The 16,748-nt window shown below is 46.2% G+C and overlaps 1 protein-coding gene across 2 annotated transcripts in view; it reads right to left on the bottom strand.

The window, feature by feature from the left end:
- The window catches only part of MTARC2 (mitochondrial amidoxime reducing component 2), a 48,594-nt gene extending 32,126 nt beyond the window's left edge, over positions 1–16,468 (bottom strand). Inside the window, 2 exon segments of one of the 2 annotated variants that reach the window (NM_001076380.2) lie at positions 3,054–3,227; positions 16,138–16,468. In NM_001076380.2, coding sequence (NP_001069848.1) covers positions 3,054–3,227; positions 16,138–16,409 — 446 coding nt within the window. In that variant the 5' untranslated portion in view covers positions 16,410–16,468. 2 annotated transcript variants of the gene reach the window in all.
- Between the last annotated feature and the right edge of the window lie 280 nt (positions 16,469–16,748).

Raw genomic sequence — 16,748 nt, 5'->3', positions numbered from 1 at the left:
ACACATAAAAAAGGGCTAATTCCCCCTCAAAAGGTTAATTACTTTGAATATCATAAAATTTTAAATGTCTATTTTTCAGAAGATACCATAAAAAAGATTTAAAAAATCACAAAGCAGGATTTTGCATCTCTTAAAATTGACCAAAGATTTGTATAGATCCAACCTAAAGAACTCCCCATCAATAGGGAAAACTTGGGCATGAAACATAAAAAATAATTTCATAGACAAAAAGAACACAAGGAACCAACAACTATAAATAAAAAATATTTAGCCTCCAGATTTTAATGGAATGCCTAGAAATGCAAATTAAAACCACAAAGAGATACCACCTAATTCATTTTAAAGATACTTGCAGAATTAAAAATATAAGAAAAGCCAGATGATGAGGACTGGTAACAAATCTAATTGATGAGGACATGAGGCAATTAACCCTTACTCTGATGAGGTATAAATTGGTACAATTTTGGGAACCGATTAGATATTTCCTTATCAAAATTAACATGCAGATACCCAATGACTCAGTAATTCTACTCCTAAGCTCATGCTCTAAAGAATTAAAGATATGTACAAAAACGTTCTTAGGACATTTTTCATATTAGAAAAAAAACTGCAAAATGACATGAGTTAATGGAGAAGAGCAGCAAGAAGTTATAGCAAAGTCATACAATGGAAACTACACAGCAGTGAAAAAACTCAACTATAGCTTCCAGCCACAAGCCACAGATGAACCTTATAACGTTGAAAAGAACAGGCAGCTACAGAAGAATACATATTGCATAATGACATTTTATAAACTTGAAGCAAAACTTAACCATATATTATCTAGGAGCACATCCATATATAAAAAGGAGAGTAGCAGGAACCAGGAGAAAAAGAAATTCGGGACCCTGGTTTCTCTGAGGGGCAGGACATCATGAAGGTACTTGAAATAAATCCATTCATGTTGTATTTCCTAAGTTGGGTATGGTGCTACAGGTGTTTGTTTCAGTATTATGTTTTATAACTTACATATACTTTATGTGGGGCTTCCCTGATAGCTCAGTTGGTAAAGAATCCACCTGCAATGCAGGAAGGAGACCCTGGTTCCATTTCTGGGTCGGGAAGATCCGCTGGAGAAGGGTTAGGTTACCCACTCCAGTATTCTTGGGCTTCCCTTGTGGCTCAGCTGGTAAAGAATCCACCTGCAATGCTGGAGACTTGGGTTCAAATCCCTGGGTTGGGAAGATCCCCTGGAGAAGGGAAAGGCTACCCACTCCAGTATTCAGGCCTGGAGAATTCCACGGACTGTGTAGTCCATGGGTCACAAAGAGTCGGACATGACTGAGCGACTTTCATTTCCATACTTTATGTAGATTCCTCACATATCAAATATTTAATTATATGATATTGTCAGTGGTCAATATATCTCATAATGGAATGAAACCCAGCTGGAGAAATTTCTTCTTCAAAGCAAACTATTACTTTAGTTATAAAGAAAAAAAAAAAAAAACTTCTGTTGGACTGTCCAGGTTTTAAGTAATTTCTTTCTCACACCTGAAAATACGTTTGGACTTTTTAGACATCAATCGTTCATAAATCATGATAATTAAGAAGCCCTACTGCTCTACAATCACTCTCAAAAAATAAAACAACACCACATAAGGTGAACAGGGAAAGCTGGTTAAAGAAACTAACAATGAAAGTTAATCAAATCCACGACACTGCATCCCCATCCCTATGGTTCTGTTAAGGAATCTCCTTTACTTTTTCTGAGCTTGGTCTCCTCATTTGTAAAGTGTACTGATATCTGCCTCATAAACTTACTGAGATAATTAACTGAAATACTGTAGTCAATGAATGATTGCTTCAGGCTTTCAAAACTCTAGAACCTGGAGTGATGGTTTTCAGTTCAGACACTTAGCTAATAAAAGCACACCATGAGGGTACAGGGAGCATTCCAAGACTCTCCAATTTCCACATGCTGAGAATTCTCAGGTGGTTACAAAGGGAGCACCCATGACAAGTGTCTAAACCTCTAGGAAACGCCCTGCTAGCACAGGATAAGACCTTGAAAAGTCATGCAACTGGATGGCCCTGCAAGGGTCCCACAGACTGAAAGGAAGCCCAGGCTTGAGGTGCATGTCTGGCCAGAGGTCAAATCTCATACCTCCTGATGCCTTAGTCTCAATCTCAGACCTCAGGGGCCACAAGAGTCAGCAGGAAAAGCCTCAGCATCCATATCATTCAACCCAGAGATACAGGCGGGAACATCTCCACTAATGAATGCCCTTGTCTGCCTGGCAATTCTGAATAGAAGTCCCTGCTACTTGAACAAAAGGAGACAAACCCTAAAGACTGGCCCTCTGTATCCTCTCTATATTCGTATTACTTTTTCTATTTTTGATGCTTTGATATCTTGGGACTTGGTGACGCTGAAGGAACTCCCCCTTCCAGGGCTAACCAATTCAGAGAGATAGTGAAACACTGGGCTTTCATATGCAAACCAGCCAATCCAAAGTCCTCACTCCAACCACCTCCCCCGTGGCATTTTACACCCTGGCCACCTTCCCCTGCTCTAATCACCAGTGTCAGATACCAGACAACCAAGGACAGCCCCTGTGCCCCAGGGCCAATTTTCCCAGAGCCTGCAGAAACCAGAATAAAGAGTCTTGCAGTTTCCTCTGCCCTCTCTGCCTCCTGGCAGACCCCGGTATTTCCCCATATGGTCCTGCATGGCATGGACCTCTGGTTTCTAGGCATGTGTGAATATTAAAAAAAAACATCATGACAGTCATTTCTGTGTCTGCATGTCTTGCCGTATCTGATGAAAGCAAATCTAAATATCCTTAATGCAGTATTCTATTTCACTGTGTGATCTATTTCTATTTCACAAATGTGATCAAGCACTCACACTTGACCACTGGCTTGATCCCCAAATAGACTAGACTTCTCTTAAATATTTCCTTTACCAGTTTCATCATCTACTGTACAAAGTGTAGCAAAGTGGAGCACAGGGAAGAGCCTAAATGGAAATGAGTCCTGGCACAGGTCCCCGGAGCCCCAGAGCAGAGCACCTGCAGTCATGGAGCTTGTTTGAAGAAAGCAGTTTGGTCGGCAAAACCAGCTGGTCCATGCCTGGAGCCCTGAGGATCAGGCAATCGTCCTCATAGGTGATGGAGACCAGCACAAGCTGAGGTTCCTGCCGGCCAGTCACCATGTGTCCATCTTCCTTTATCACCAGCCAAAACCTGCCAAGAAACAAACAAGGGCACACTCAGAAAAGCCTTTGCCACCCACTCCAAAGCTCCCCTCTAGCTTTCTATTTCATCAAAACCCTCCCTCTCGGGGACTTCCCTGGTGGTCCAGAGGCTGAGACTTCAAGTTCCTAATGCAAAAGACCTGGGTTCGATCCCTAGTCAGGGAACTAGATCCCACACGCCGCAACTAAGAGTTTGCATGCAGCAACTAAAGATTCCAGGTGCTGCAACTAAGACTCGGAGCAACCAAATAAACATTAAAAAAAGAAAAAAAAAACTCCCTCTGCCCCCACTCAGGACCCAGCAATTTCTAGACAATATCCAAGTCTAGCCAAATTCTTTTGGTCCAAGACCCCAAAAGGAGTTTGTTTGGTACAAAGAACCCTGGGAAAGAGCATCTGGCCAATGTATGAAAATCCCCAGTCCCCAAAATCCTGGTGAGGCTGGTGTAGGGACCTCCTCTGCTGCTAGGGCTCATACATTGCTCACTTTGGGACTGTGTTTTGGTCAAAGACTTCCCTGGTTAAAGCAAAAGGTCTTCCAAGTCTTTCTGCTGTGGAACAAGAGGGAACTGACTAAATGACTACTGGTCCAGGTGGACTGAAACTCTAGACAAAGGTCTTAAATGTGTGTGACTCCAACGGATGCAAACCAGCCTCTGCTGGGTTTAACTTGCTGGGACATGTGGACCTTGATCAGGAAACCCGTAAACAGCCTTTCTTCTTCATGCACACGTTAAAACTTATATAAAGTTATAAACCAATGCCATGTCTGTATGTGTGTACTCAGTCACTCGGTTGTGTCCAATTCTTTGAGACCCCATGGACCATTTTTAAAAAGAAAGAAAATGTGGTATATCTATATGACAGAATATTATTTAGCCATAAAAAGAAGGAAATTCTGCAATTTTTAGACAACATGGATGAAACTTGAGGGTATTAATGGTAAGTGAAGTAAGTCAGACAGAGAAAGATAAATACTGTATAATCTTCCTTGTAAATGAAATCTAATAAGCTAGAATTGCTGGAAACAGAAAGTAGGGCACCTCCCTGGTGGTCCAGTGGCTAAGACTCCACGTTCCCCATGTGAGGGGCCCAGGTTTGCTCACTGGTGGGGGAACCGGATCCCACATGCCGCAACCAAGACCTGGTGCAGCCAAATAAGTAAATATTTTACAAAGAAAGTAACGGAGAGGAGACTGGTGGCTGCCGTGGGGTGGGGGAAATATGTGACCGCCTTCAGGCGGTCAAAGGGTACAAACTTCGAGCTCCAAGGGGAAAAAAATGTCTGTAATGTACATTATGACATCTCTAGTTAATAATACTGTATTTACACTTGAAAATTGTTAAGAGAGAAAAATCTCAAATGCTCTCATGATAACAACAGCGACACAATGGAAATTATGTGCGGTGAAGGATGTGCTCATTAGCCTTATTACGGAAATCATTTCACAATATATGTGCGGATCTAATCATCACGTTGTACACCTGAAACTTACTCAATGTTATACTTGAGTTATCTCAGTAAAGCTGGAGAAAAAAAAAATGACTTACGCAATTCATGTGTTAGATAAGAACTCATCCTCTGGACAGTCCCCACCCCCCACCCCACCTTCTGTTCGGCTCAGCTTTCACACTCTGTGTATCACATCCAGGGAGAGAGTGGGGTGCAGAGTGAGCTGAAGAATGGAATGTTAGGCTGGGTATGCTCTTATCTATAGTAATGCATATACTGACATTTTGGGTTATACCACACACACGAGTCGATTCCTCAGTGTGCCGCCCCTAGGGAAAATGAGTTTCAACGTCACTGTTTCAGACAGAACAAGAGCAGTGGGTGAGGAACTCTGCAGACTCGGATGAGTGAACCACCACTGAAAGCTGACGCCTCCCACACGTGAGCAGGATAAAAAAGATAGCCCCTGCTGGAATGAGGGAGACATTTCAAAATACGCCTGGAGCCAGCTGGAATGGTGAGATAACCTGGTGAGCCAGGTCTCTGCCCTCTCTGACTCTGGCAGGGAGTCTTCCCTCTGGAACCTCCCCTTCAGACAACCCATCCCTGTTCAAGTGCTGGATAACTTGCCTCCAAGCCGGCAGACACAGTCTGGGTCCTGAGCCCAGGTCCCCGTGCCGGTGCGAGGGTACGGCGGTGGCAGTGGCGGTGGTGCCGGAGCAAAGGCATTTGGGAACCGCTGTGGCTCCTCTCCCGGGAGCTGAGGATGCTGGGCAGTGCTAGGTCCCTGACCCTCTGAGGGGGCCTCCTTGTTTTTTTCCCCAGGCATCTTTGGCTTTCAGGGTTCCCTAGCCCGTTCACCTGCAGGGTGAGAGTGAGTTCTGGGACCCAGGGCTTTTCTGCCTACCTTGTCACAGCCCTGTGATGCTGGGAAAGATTGAGGGCAGGAGGAGAAGGGGGCGACAGAGGCTGAAATGATTGGATGGCATCAATGACTCAATGGACATGAGTCTGAGCAAACTCCAGGGGATGGTGAAAGACAGGGAAGCCTGGCGTGCTACAGTCCGTGGGGTTGCAAAGAGTCGGGCACCATTTAGCAGCTGAACAACAACAATTCCCTCAGGGCTGAGCCGTATTCCTTGTTTCCAGCTTCATCCTTGGGCACAGAGTCCTGGGTGGCCCTGCTCTGATGAACCCCACCAAAGCCTGCACCTGAACTTCCAACATGGCCCACCCTGCTCTGAAACGAGCCTCCCTCTGAGAGCCCCACATGACCAGGCTTATCCAGACAGGAGTCACACACCCCCACGGACCATTATTTCTAAAAATCAGCCCTTCCCTGGGCCAAGTCTAACCTCCCATCTTTCTCCCCACTTGAAACCCTGCACTCTGGTTCTCAAGCCTCACCCCCAGCTTATTGTATAATCACCTGGGTGTTAATCGCTGGGAGGGGGCAGAAGTGGTGGCTGGAAGTCCTGTGCTAACCTGCAATGGTTGGGGCAAGAGGCAACTTGCAAGCAGCCTGACCCTGGGACAAGACAACAGGTTGGGGGTGGCGGGGGGGAGGGGTGTATGCAAAGTGCCATCGGCAACACACACCAGCCACCCCTATCACCCTGTAACTGGAGGGATGCTATTTTTCACCTCTTGCACACAAATAATGACCTCTGCTCTGCCAGATGAGAAAGAAAGGATCTGTCTGAAGTGTGGATTTGATCATGACCCACTTTTCCTCACCTGCAACCCTGAAAGCCAGCACCTTTGTTTTACACAGAAAACACGAGTGTGTGGCATGAAGAGCATTGCAGAGCCCAGAACTAAGTCTCCAAAGGAACAGCGATGCCCTGAACAACCCACAGCAGTGTTCAGGGAGCAAAGTGCCAGACAGATGAAAAGTGTCATTTCTAAATGAACAGACTGGCCTGGGAAGTGGGAAGGACTGAGCCAGCAAAGGAAGGAAAACAGGAGCCCCACCACAGAGAGCTGGAGGGTAAAGGAAGGAGGGAAGGACACTTGGGATAATGAACTTAGGGGACTCAGGTCTCCAAGAGGGAATAGTCTGTGCAGAAGAAATGAAGGGCTGGCTTCATAAAGGGCTGGGGTGGATTTATCAATGGGTGAGACATTCGGCCAAGGAGGACAGCCCAGAATCTGTGCCAAACAGCCAGAGTCAGCATTTTTCTGGACAGTCTTGAAACCAGCTCAAAGCTCAGGGTGCTCAGGTCCAGCGTTCACAGACACGTTAAAGGCTTTGACTAGAACAGCTCTAGAAATTGAAGTCCCAGAGCACTTAGAGAGGAAGTGCTCAGTGTCTGAGAACAGTTCCAAAGACACAGGTTCAAAATGGAAATAAATCAAGGTGGCTTTTTCCTGCCTTCTAGACTCTTTGTAATTTCATGATGGAAATCTCAAGTCGGGAGAATAACAGCATTATAGCAGATTTCTTTCCAGTTTGTTTTCCAGTTTCAGTTATCGCTTAATAAATAAAATATAGATTAGACAGGGACTTGGAGATCATCAAATTCAACCTCTTTAGCCAATGAAAAACAGGCTCAGAAGAGGTTAAATGACTTCTCTGGAGGTCTCCTGAGACGTGCTGTGATTCTTGCCCCTGTAAATTACATACTGGCTTCACAGCAAGGCCATGAGTGTTGCCCTCAGAGATACCAGTTCAAATCCCTTCAGCATATAGTGGTCTTGTTGTGATAGATGGGCTCTAGGTTAGATAGTTACAACTGGCCTCCTGTTTGCATTTCACAGGGGCCCAAAGAAGTGGGCTTCAGGCTGGATACTTACAACTGTTAGCATTTTCTAAGACAAGAGATAGGTGGGCTCCTCCTCACTAAAAGGGCTGCCTACACCCTATCTCTCCACATTGCTAATAACAAACTTTGTATCGGCATTTACAATTTCTGCCTCTGTGATAAATGCGTTTTTCACTGGGGGCAAAGATCCAGGGGAAAAATAGCTTCTAGCCTCTAGCCCTTGCTGGCCTGGTGGCTAAGATTCCTGATTCTCATCCAGGCTATCCAGGTTCAATTCCTGGGCTGGGAATTAAGATCTCACTTCACTGCCACCTCACCGAGATCACTGTGATCTCGGGTCAGATACTCATCCTTTCTGATGCCATTTCCTTATTTGCTAAGTGGACACAATATCTAGCCCACAAGATTGCTGGATGCTTGGGGCTGGTGCACTGGGATGACCCAGAGGGATGGTGTGGGGAGGGAGGAGGGAGGAGGATTTTGGATGGGGAACACGTGTATACTAATTAAATAATTAAAAAAAAAAAAAAAGAAACATGAAGTTTAAATTATATTATCTGTTGAAAGGTCTTAGTTCAGTGTCTGCTGAGAATCAACCACTGAATAAAAGTATTCCATCGCTTTTCCCTGCCTCACCCAGTCTCCACACCACACTATCCCATCTCAAGCATGTATTGTTCAAAACAAGGGAAACCTCATACAGTTCCATCTATTTTCAGACGTCCACGGAGGCAGAAAATATTCTTTTTCCATGGAAGCCAGAATCACAGCAAAGTAGTGGCAACATGCAGTGGGAAACAATAGTTCTTCCTGATGAAAAGCGGACGCAGAGGCAAGCACTGACTCTCTGTGAAATAGCATCAGTGCTTCATGTGAAGAAGAAGGGTGCAGATGTGCAGCATGAGAATGTATGTCTTCACTCTGGCTCAAGTCTTCCCAGAAATCAGGAGGCTTTTCTAATCGGTCACACTTTAATCAGCTCAGATTTTTCTTAATGGTCCCAGAGAAAACCCTCTAATGATAGCATCAGAATCACCTAGGGAGACTTTAACACCTGAGAAATGGAGTATTTGCTGCCGTATCAGCAAATATGGATGTCAACAGGCGTGCTAAGTCACTTCAATCCTGTCCGACTCTTTGTGACCCTATGGACTGTAGTGCACCAGGCTCCTCTGTCCATGGGATTCTCCAGCCAAGAATATTGGAGTGGGTTGTCTGCCTTTTCTAGGGGATCTTCCCAACCCAGGAATGAAACCCGTATCTCTTACATCCCCTGTATTGGCAGGCGGGTTCTTTACCAGTCAGCAGCAATTTCAGCCCTCCGTTGTGAGCTGGTGAGCCCTAAGGGAGCTCAGGAAGAATACCTGCCATGCAGCAACTCCCTTTGTGAGCCCTGAGGAACTCAGGGTCTAAAAATAGGATGCTGGCCCCAGATACTCAGTCAGTCAGTTCAGTCGCTCAGTCGTGTCCGACTCTTTGCGACCCCATGAATCGCAGCACGCCAGGCCTCCCTGTCCATCACCAACTCCCAGAGTTCACTCAGACTCATGTCCATCGAGTCAGTGATGCCACCCAGCCATCTCATCCTCTGTCATCCCCTTCTCCTCCTGCCCTCAATCCCTCCCAGTATCAGAGTCTTTTCCAATGAGTCAACTCTTTGCATGAGGTGGCCAAAGTACTGGAGTTTCAGCTTCAGCATCAGTCCTTCAAAAGAAATTCCAGGGATGATCTCCTTCAGAATGGACTGGTTGGATCTCCTTGCAGTCCAAAGGACTCTCAAGAGTCTTCTCTAACACCACAGTTCAAAGGCATCAATTCTTCAGTGCTCAGCCTTCTTCACAGTGCAACTCTCACATCCATACATGACCACAGGAAAAACCATAGCCTTGACTAGAGGGACCTTTGTTGGCAAAGTAATGTCTCTGCTTTTGAATATGCTATCTAGGTTGGTCATAACTTTCCTTGCAAGGAGTAAGCGTCTTTTAATTTCATGGCTGCAGTCACCATCTGCAGTGATTTTGGAGCCCAGAAAAATAAAGTCTGACACTGTTTCCACTGTTTCCCCATCTATTTCCCATGAAGTGATGGGACCAGATGCCATGATCTTTGTTTTCTGAATGTTGAGCTTTAAGCCAACTTTTTCACTCTCCACTTTCACTTTCATCAAGAGGCTCTTTAGTTCTCTTCACTTTCTGCCATAAGGGTGGTGTCATCTGCATACCTGAGGTTATTCCTATTTCTCCTGGCAATCTTGATTCCAGCTTGTGTTTCTTCCAGCCCAGTGTTTCTCATGATGTACTCTGCATATAAGTTAAATAAGCAGGGTGACAATATACAGCCTTGATGTATTCCTTTTCCTATTTGGAAACAGTCTGTTGTTCCATGTCCAGTTCTAACTGTTGCTTCCTGACCGGCATACAGATTTATCAAGAGGCAGGTCAGGTGGTCTGGTATTCTCATCTCTTGAAGAATTTCCCACAATTGATTGTGATCCACACAGTCAAAGGCTTTGGCATAGTCAAGAAAGCAGAAATAGATGTTTTTCTGGAACTCTCTTGCTTTTTCCATGATCCACTGGATGTTGGCAATTTGATCTCTGGTTCCTCTGCCTTTTCTAAAACCAGCTTGAACATCAAGAAGTTCACGGTTCACATATTGCTGAAGCCTGCCTTGGAGAATTTTGAGCATTACTTTACTAGCATGTGAGATGAGTGCAATTGTGCGGTAGTTTGAGCATTCTTTGGCATGGCCTTTCTTTGGGATTGGAATGAAAACGGACCTTTTCCAGTCCTGTGGCCACTGCTGAGTTTTCCAAATTTTCTGGCAGACTGAGTGCAGCACTTTCACAGCATCATCTTTCAGGATTTGAAATATCTCAACTGGAATTCCATCACTTCCACTAGCTTTGTTCATAGTGATGCTTTCTAAGGTCCACTTGACTTCACATTCCAGGATGTCTGGCTCTAGATGAGTGATTACACCATTGTGATTATCTGGGTCCTTGCCGGGAGCCAGCACAGGAGTCCCCACCCATGACAAGGTCATGTGGGAGAGTTCTGGTGGGCAAGGCAGCCAGAACTCGAGGGCTGCCCATCTGGGCCTGCCTGAGCGTCTACCCCAAAATCAGAATCTGTCTGTTTTACTTTCACCAACTCCTCTGACATTCACGGGGGCTATCCCCAATCACTTTTCTCTGTAAGAAAATTAACTTAGAGCTGTAGTTAATAATTCTCCTGGGCGTAATAGGAGTGTTTCAATTCAAACCCCTCTGATGACTTTCTAGCTTGCCTGACAGGTTTGTTCAGATTCACAGCCTCCCAACCACGAGAGGCACAGGAAGCTTAAGATATTCTAACAATGCAGAGCTCCTCCGAGAGTTAAAATTGTTAGAATAGAACTAGTAGAGGATTTCTTTGTTGAGCTAATGCTTGCTGCCAAGTTTCCATATCCCTTACCTACTGTGTCCCTGGGAGTGTATTGATTAATATAGTTGGTGTATAGAAATGTAAGTAGTAGCTTTAATGTTTGTAACCTTGGACCCTTGAGTTAATTCTTTTCATGTTATAACCCATCACACTTTTGCCCTATAGGAATGCAACTTTATCTAATGCTTTCGGAGGGTGGTGCCTGACTTTAGAATAATCACCTTTAGAGAAAAATAAGTTTTCTGAAGAAGGGGTCATAAAATGTTAACAGGCCTCCTGGCCAGAAAATGATGTAAATCACCTAAAACTTTTGCATATGATAAGTTTGCAGAAAGAAAGCCTGGCTTCGATAAGGATCAAGGACTGCTGACCTTGCATGACTCTACTCCTTCCCCCATTATCCTCTATGTACCACTTAGGTATAAAAACTACTTTGGAAAATAAAGTGCAGGCCTTGCTCACTGAAGCTTGGTCTCCCCATGTCGTTCTTTCTCTTTCCTTTTCCTTTTCAGGCTGATCCCCTGGCGTGCAGGGGCTCTCTGCGTTCACTTTCCTGCCTGGGCTTCTAAGACCCACTCGAGAAGGTGCCTAAGGTGGGGCACCTTCCGCGATTCAAGAGGGCGCCTGTGGCCTACGTGAACAGACCAAGTCCCGTGCTGGGGCTTTACTGGCTTTCTGTGTAAACCAAGGAATATCAGCCTCTTTTCTCTCCTCTATTTTCTTAACTGCAAAATTCTTTCCTTATCTCTATCTCTTTATCTATCCTTTTAATCGCCGACACGGTCCTCTGGAAGGAATCCCTGGATCCAAGCGGGGCAGCACCCCAGTAAGTCGTGAAGATCTTTTTTGTACAGTTCTTCTGTGTATTCTTGCCAGCTCTTCTTAATATCTTCTGCTTCTGTTAGGTCCATACCATTTCTGTCCTTTATCGAGCCCATCTTTGCATGAAATGTTCCCTTGGTATCTCTAATTTTCTTGAAGAGAGCTCTAGTCTTTCCCATTCTGTTGTTTTCCTCTATTTCTTTGCATTGATCGCTGAGGAAGGCTTTCTTATCTCTTCTTGCTATTCTTTGGAACTCTGCATTCAGATGCTTATATCTTTCCTTTTCTCCTTTGCTTTTTGCTTCTCTTCTTTTCACAGCTATTTGTAAGGCCTCCCCAGACAGCCATTTTGCTTTTTTGCATTTCTTTTCCATGGGGATGGTCTTGACCCTGTCTCCTGTACAATGTCACGAACCTCATTCCATAGTTCATCAGGCACTCTATCTATCAGATCTGGGCCATTAAATCTATTTCTCACTTCCACTGTATAATCATAAAGGATTTGATTTAGGTCATACCTGAATGGTCTAATGGTTTTCCCTACTTTCTTCAATTTAAGTCTGAATTTGGCAATAAGGAGTTCATGATCTGAGCCACAGTCAGCTCCTGGTCTTGTTTTTGTTGACTGTATGGAGCTTCTCCATCTTTGGCTGCAAAGAATATAATCAATCTAATTTCGGTGTTGACCATCTGGTGATGTCCATGTGTAGAGTCGTCTCTTGTGTTGTTGGAAGAGGGTGTTTGCTATGACCAGTGCATTTTCTTGGCAAAACTCTATTAGTCTTTGCCCTGCTTCATTCTGTATTCCAAGGCCAAATTTGCATGTTACTCCAGGTGTTTCTTGACTTCCTGCTTTTGCATTCCAGTCCCCTATAATGAAAAGGACACTTTTTTTGGCTGTTAGTTCTAAAAGGTCTTGTAGGTCTTCATAGAACCGTTCAACTTCAGCTCTTCAGCATTACTGGTTGGGGCATAGACTTGGATTACTGTGATATTGAATGGTTTGCCTTGGAAACGAACAGAGATCATTCTGTCGTTTTTGAGATTGCATCCAAGTACTGCATTTAGGACTCTTTTGTTGACCATGATGGCCACTCCATTTCTTCTGAGGGATTCCTGCCCGCAGTAGTAGATATAATGGTCATCTGAGTTAAATTCACCCATTCCAGTCCATTTCAGTTCGCTGATTCCTAGAATGTCGACATTCACCATTGCCATCTCTTGTTTGACCACTTCCAATTTGCCTTGATTCATGGACCTGACATTCCAGGTTCCTATGCAGTATTGCTCTTTACAGCGTCGGACCTTGCTTCTATCACCAGTCACATCCGCAGCTGGGTATTCTTTTTGCTTTGGCTCCATCCCTTCATTCTTTCTGGAGTTATTTCTCCACTGATCTCCAGTAGTATATTGGGCACCTACTGACCTGGGGAGTTCCTCTTTCAGTATCCTATCATTTTGCCTTTTCATACTGTTCATGGGATAGGTATGGTGCATATCAGATGAATGATTTCAGTGAGCTCAGACTCTTGCATCTTCCCATAATAGAAAAGTGCTAAATTCTTTAACTTGGGATATCTAGTTTTTTTTTTTTAATTTACAAAAAACTTTTGACAATCAGACTGACTACCTGCCCTTTGTTGCAAAACTCCTATATAACCTGGCTCCTCTCTTCTGCATCTTCAAACCAGTTCTCTCAAGGTCACTTGAGATGCTATCTCCCAGGTTTGAAGTCCTAAAAATTCCCACCAAATAGAACTCAACTTAGAACTCAACACAGTTCTCAACTTGTAGGTTGTGACTATGTTTTAAGTCGACACACCCCACATGAGCTTGTTTCACTCCTATTCCATTGGCCTGGGCAGTCTTAAAAAACCTTCCAGGGACTTCCTTGGTGGTACAGTGGATAGGAATCTACCTGCCAATGCAGGGGCCAAGGGTTCATTCCATCTTTGTCCAGGAAGATTCCACAGGGTGTGGAGCCACTGAAGTCCATGTGCCACAACTGCTGAGCCTGCACACCCAGAGCCTGTGCTCCTCAAGAGAAGACACCACAATAGGAACCCTTCGTACAGCAAGGAAGAGCAGGCCCGCTCACCATAACTAGAGAAAGCGTGTACAGGAATGAAGAGCCAGCACAACCAAAAATAAATAACTCTCCAGGATTAGAAATCTGGGGTGAATGGGATGGAAAATCCCCTGTGAGCTTCATACAACACTTTTCTAAAACAACCTGAAGTTTTTCCATGCCATGGGAGCCCACATTTCTTTAAGGGAAGAGCAGTCTTCAGCGAAGAGAATACACGTGTCCCAGGAGTGAACTCAGGACAGCAGACATCCTCCGCTAGAAGGCTCCCGCAATGACCAATTTGCAAACCTCCCTCCTCTAGACACAGGACCACAGCTAATCCATCCCAGCCAGACAGCAAAGCATCTTCATCCTAAGGAAGCAAAAAAGGAGGTTCCATTCTTCCTTGATCACTCTTTCTAGGGTTTGGAATCCTTCCCTGTCTCAACTACCAATTGGCACATGCCAGGGGTCTGGCCATCTACCTCTACAAGGATTAAACCATGTGTTGCTGCAACTGCTGACTTTCAACACCCCCTGAAAGGAGTTCAGGGTGGAGAGCGGAAATGAGGCACTGTGTGCTCTGGGAAAAACTGAGAAGACAGATCCTCAGATGGTTAGACATTATCAGGAGCCAATTTTGTGAGCCCAATTTTTGTATCTCCTCATATTTGGAAAAGCACTAAAATCCTTGAAGGTGATGACTGTTCCTCATGACTAGCAAAGCTTCACGAGACTAGTAGAAATCTTCTGGAAAAATACGTGCTTGATTGCATGTATACCCCCTTCCCCAAATCACATGCATATTGACCTTTCCCCCTGCCTCTTTGGAACAGTTTCTCAGAGCTATCTGAGGGTCTGGCTCCTAGGAGGCAGTCCTCATTTGGCCCCTAGTAACACTCACGTTGTGCTTTTTTTTTTTTTTTTAAGTTGACACCTGTCAAGATGGCCTTCCCCTTATGCAGCTGCACCATTCTGTGTCCACAAGTATGTCTGTGGGCTCACCTCTGGGGGTAGAAAAACAACATGGCACCTTTTCTGAGGGAGGAGGATGAAATTCTGATGTGTCAGGTCCTCTGTAGGTAAGGACTTTACCTAAAGTTCTTCACTGAGGACCACTCTGCCTCTGGGGAAGGGGACACGGTCCACCTGCCATCTCCTCTCCCCAACAGAAGACTGCCCTCTGCTCATTAAGTATTATAGCGGGTCAGGGCCCCAACCTCCAGCATGTCTCAGGAACCTTCCCCGGGGATTAGAAATGATGAGGGACCAGCCCTGGCAAGGCCAAAGCCAGTGTGCTTGCACAAGACTTGGTTTCAGCATTGCTCCCGTCTACCCACTAGTGCCAAGAACATTTTATTTTTCTACTATTGTGTTCATACGAAGAATCAGAAAATTTAGAACAGCAGCCTTGGAGATAAGCAATCAGACTCCATGTTTTTATAAAGCCTCTCCTCCAGGGAGGGGCAGAGACTTTGTAAGCAAGCAGGACCTTGTGGGGCTTTCCCAGGACAGTCCCTCCCCACTCTCTGCTTTAGGTCCTCTCTGAAGTACTTTGTTGTTGTTCAGTGGCTAAGTCCAGACTCTTTGCAAACCCATGGACTACAACACGCCTAGATAACAGTATTTGATACATATTTCCTGGGCTGTTTTATAGATATGAAACCCCTCACCAAATGGAAGATGTTAACTACTAGATGACCATGAGTACACAGCTCCAAGCCTCCTGGAGCCTAAGGAATAATAACATTAACTCCTGTGACACCCCCATGTTACTTCACTGTAAGCCAGTCAAGAGAATTGTGCAGGATCTTATTTCTGACCCTGCAATACCCCTCACCTGGCTTTAAAAATGCTTTGTCAAGGGACTTCCCTGGTGGTTCAGTGGCTGGGACTCTGCGATCCCAGTGCAGGGCCGGGGTTTGATCTCTGGTCAGGGAGCTGGATCCCATGTGCTGCAACTAGTAGCTCACAGGTCACAAGCAGAGATCCCAGCACAGACCAACAAATAAAGATTTTTAAAAAGCTTTGTCAAAACCTTTCCAGGAGAGGTTTCAGAGAGGCCTGCGACACCAGTCTTCTTGCATGGTCCTGCAATAAAGATTTCTCCACTCCAAACTCCAGCCTTGTGGGTTGTTTGGCCTCACTGAGCCCTCCAGGCACAAAAACTTGCAGCTAACAGCTTGCCTCCACTACCTTTCCAAATCTGAACCAGACACGAACTTGACCTTTCTATCTACAAGATCAGAGACAACCCAGGAAACCCAAGCAGCAAACCTCTATTGTCCTTGCTTGGGACAAGCCCCAGCTCCCCCAACCCACCCCCTCCCCGGCAGGTCCCACGCTGTCCCTGCCCCCGGCGCTACCTGTCCCGCAGGTGGCCGCTGCGCAGCCCCAGGGCCGTGCACTCGGCCGCGTCCACCGACACCCCTTTGCAGGATTTGATCGGGTAGATCCACAGCTCGCTCACCGTGCCCACCTGCTGCAGCCGCCGGCGCCGACCGGGCCGCGCGCGGCGCCAGGCGACGGCCCCCAGCGCCACTGCGGCCAGTCCCAGGGCGGCCACCCCCAGCCAGCGGGGCCCGGGCAGCGCGGGGAGGCCCAAGCGGGCCAGAGCCGAGGAGCCGGCGGCGCCCATGACCCAGCGATCGCGGGCGCGGGCGGGGGCTTGAGCGCACACGGGGCAGCGTCTGGAGTGAGAAGGGCGCCGGGGCGCTCAGGGCTCCAAGCGAGAGGGCGGAGCCAGGGTTGGTCCAGTCAGGCGCTCTGGCACCCTTTACGCGCGGCGCGCCGAGGCGGCGGGACTGGCTGTGCGCAAGGAGGGGAGGCCTAACTGAGGCGCCGAGGATCCGGCAGTAACCGAGGGACATGAGACAGAGAGCGGGCCGGGATGTTCAGACGCCCCTGGGGGAGGCAGGGATCGGGAAACCGAAGCCGTAGGCCTGGCTGCCCATTCTCTCTCCGAACGGTCACTTTG

This window comes from Bos taurus, chromosome 16 (assembly GCF_002263795.3).
Source record: "Bos taurus isolate L1 Dominette 01449 registration number 42190680 breed Hereford chromosome 16, ARS-UCD2.0, whole genome shotgun sequence".
NCBI classification, from domain to species: Eukaryota; Metazoa; Chordata; class Mammalia; order Artiodactyla; family Bovidae; genus Bos; species Bos taurus.
This window is presented reverse-complemented; position numbering and strand designations above follow the sequence as displayed.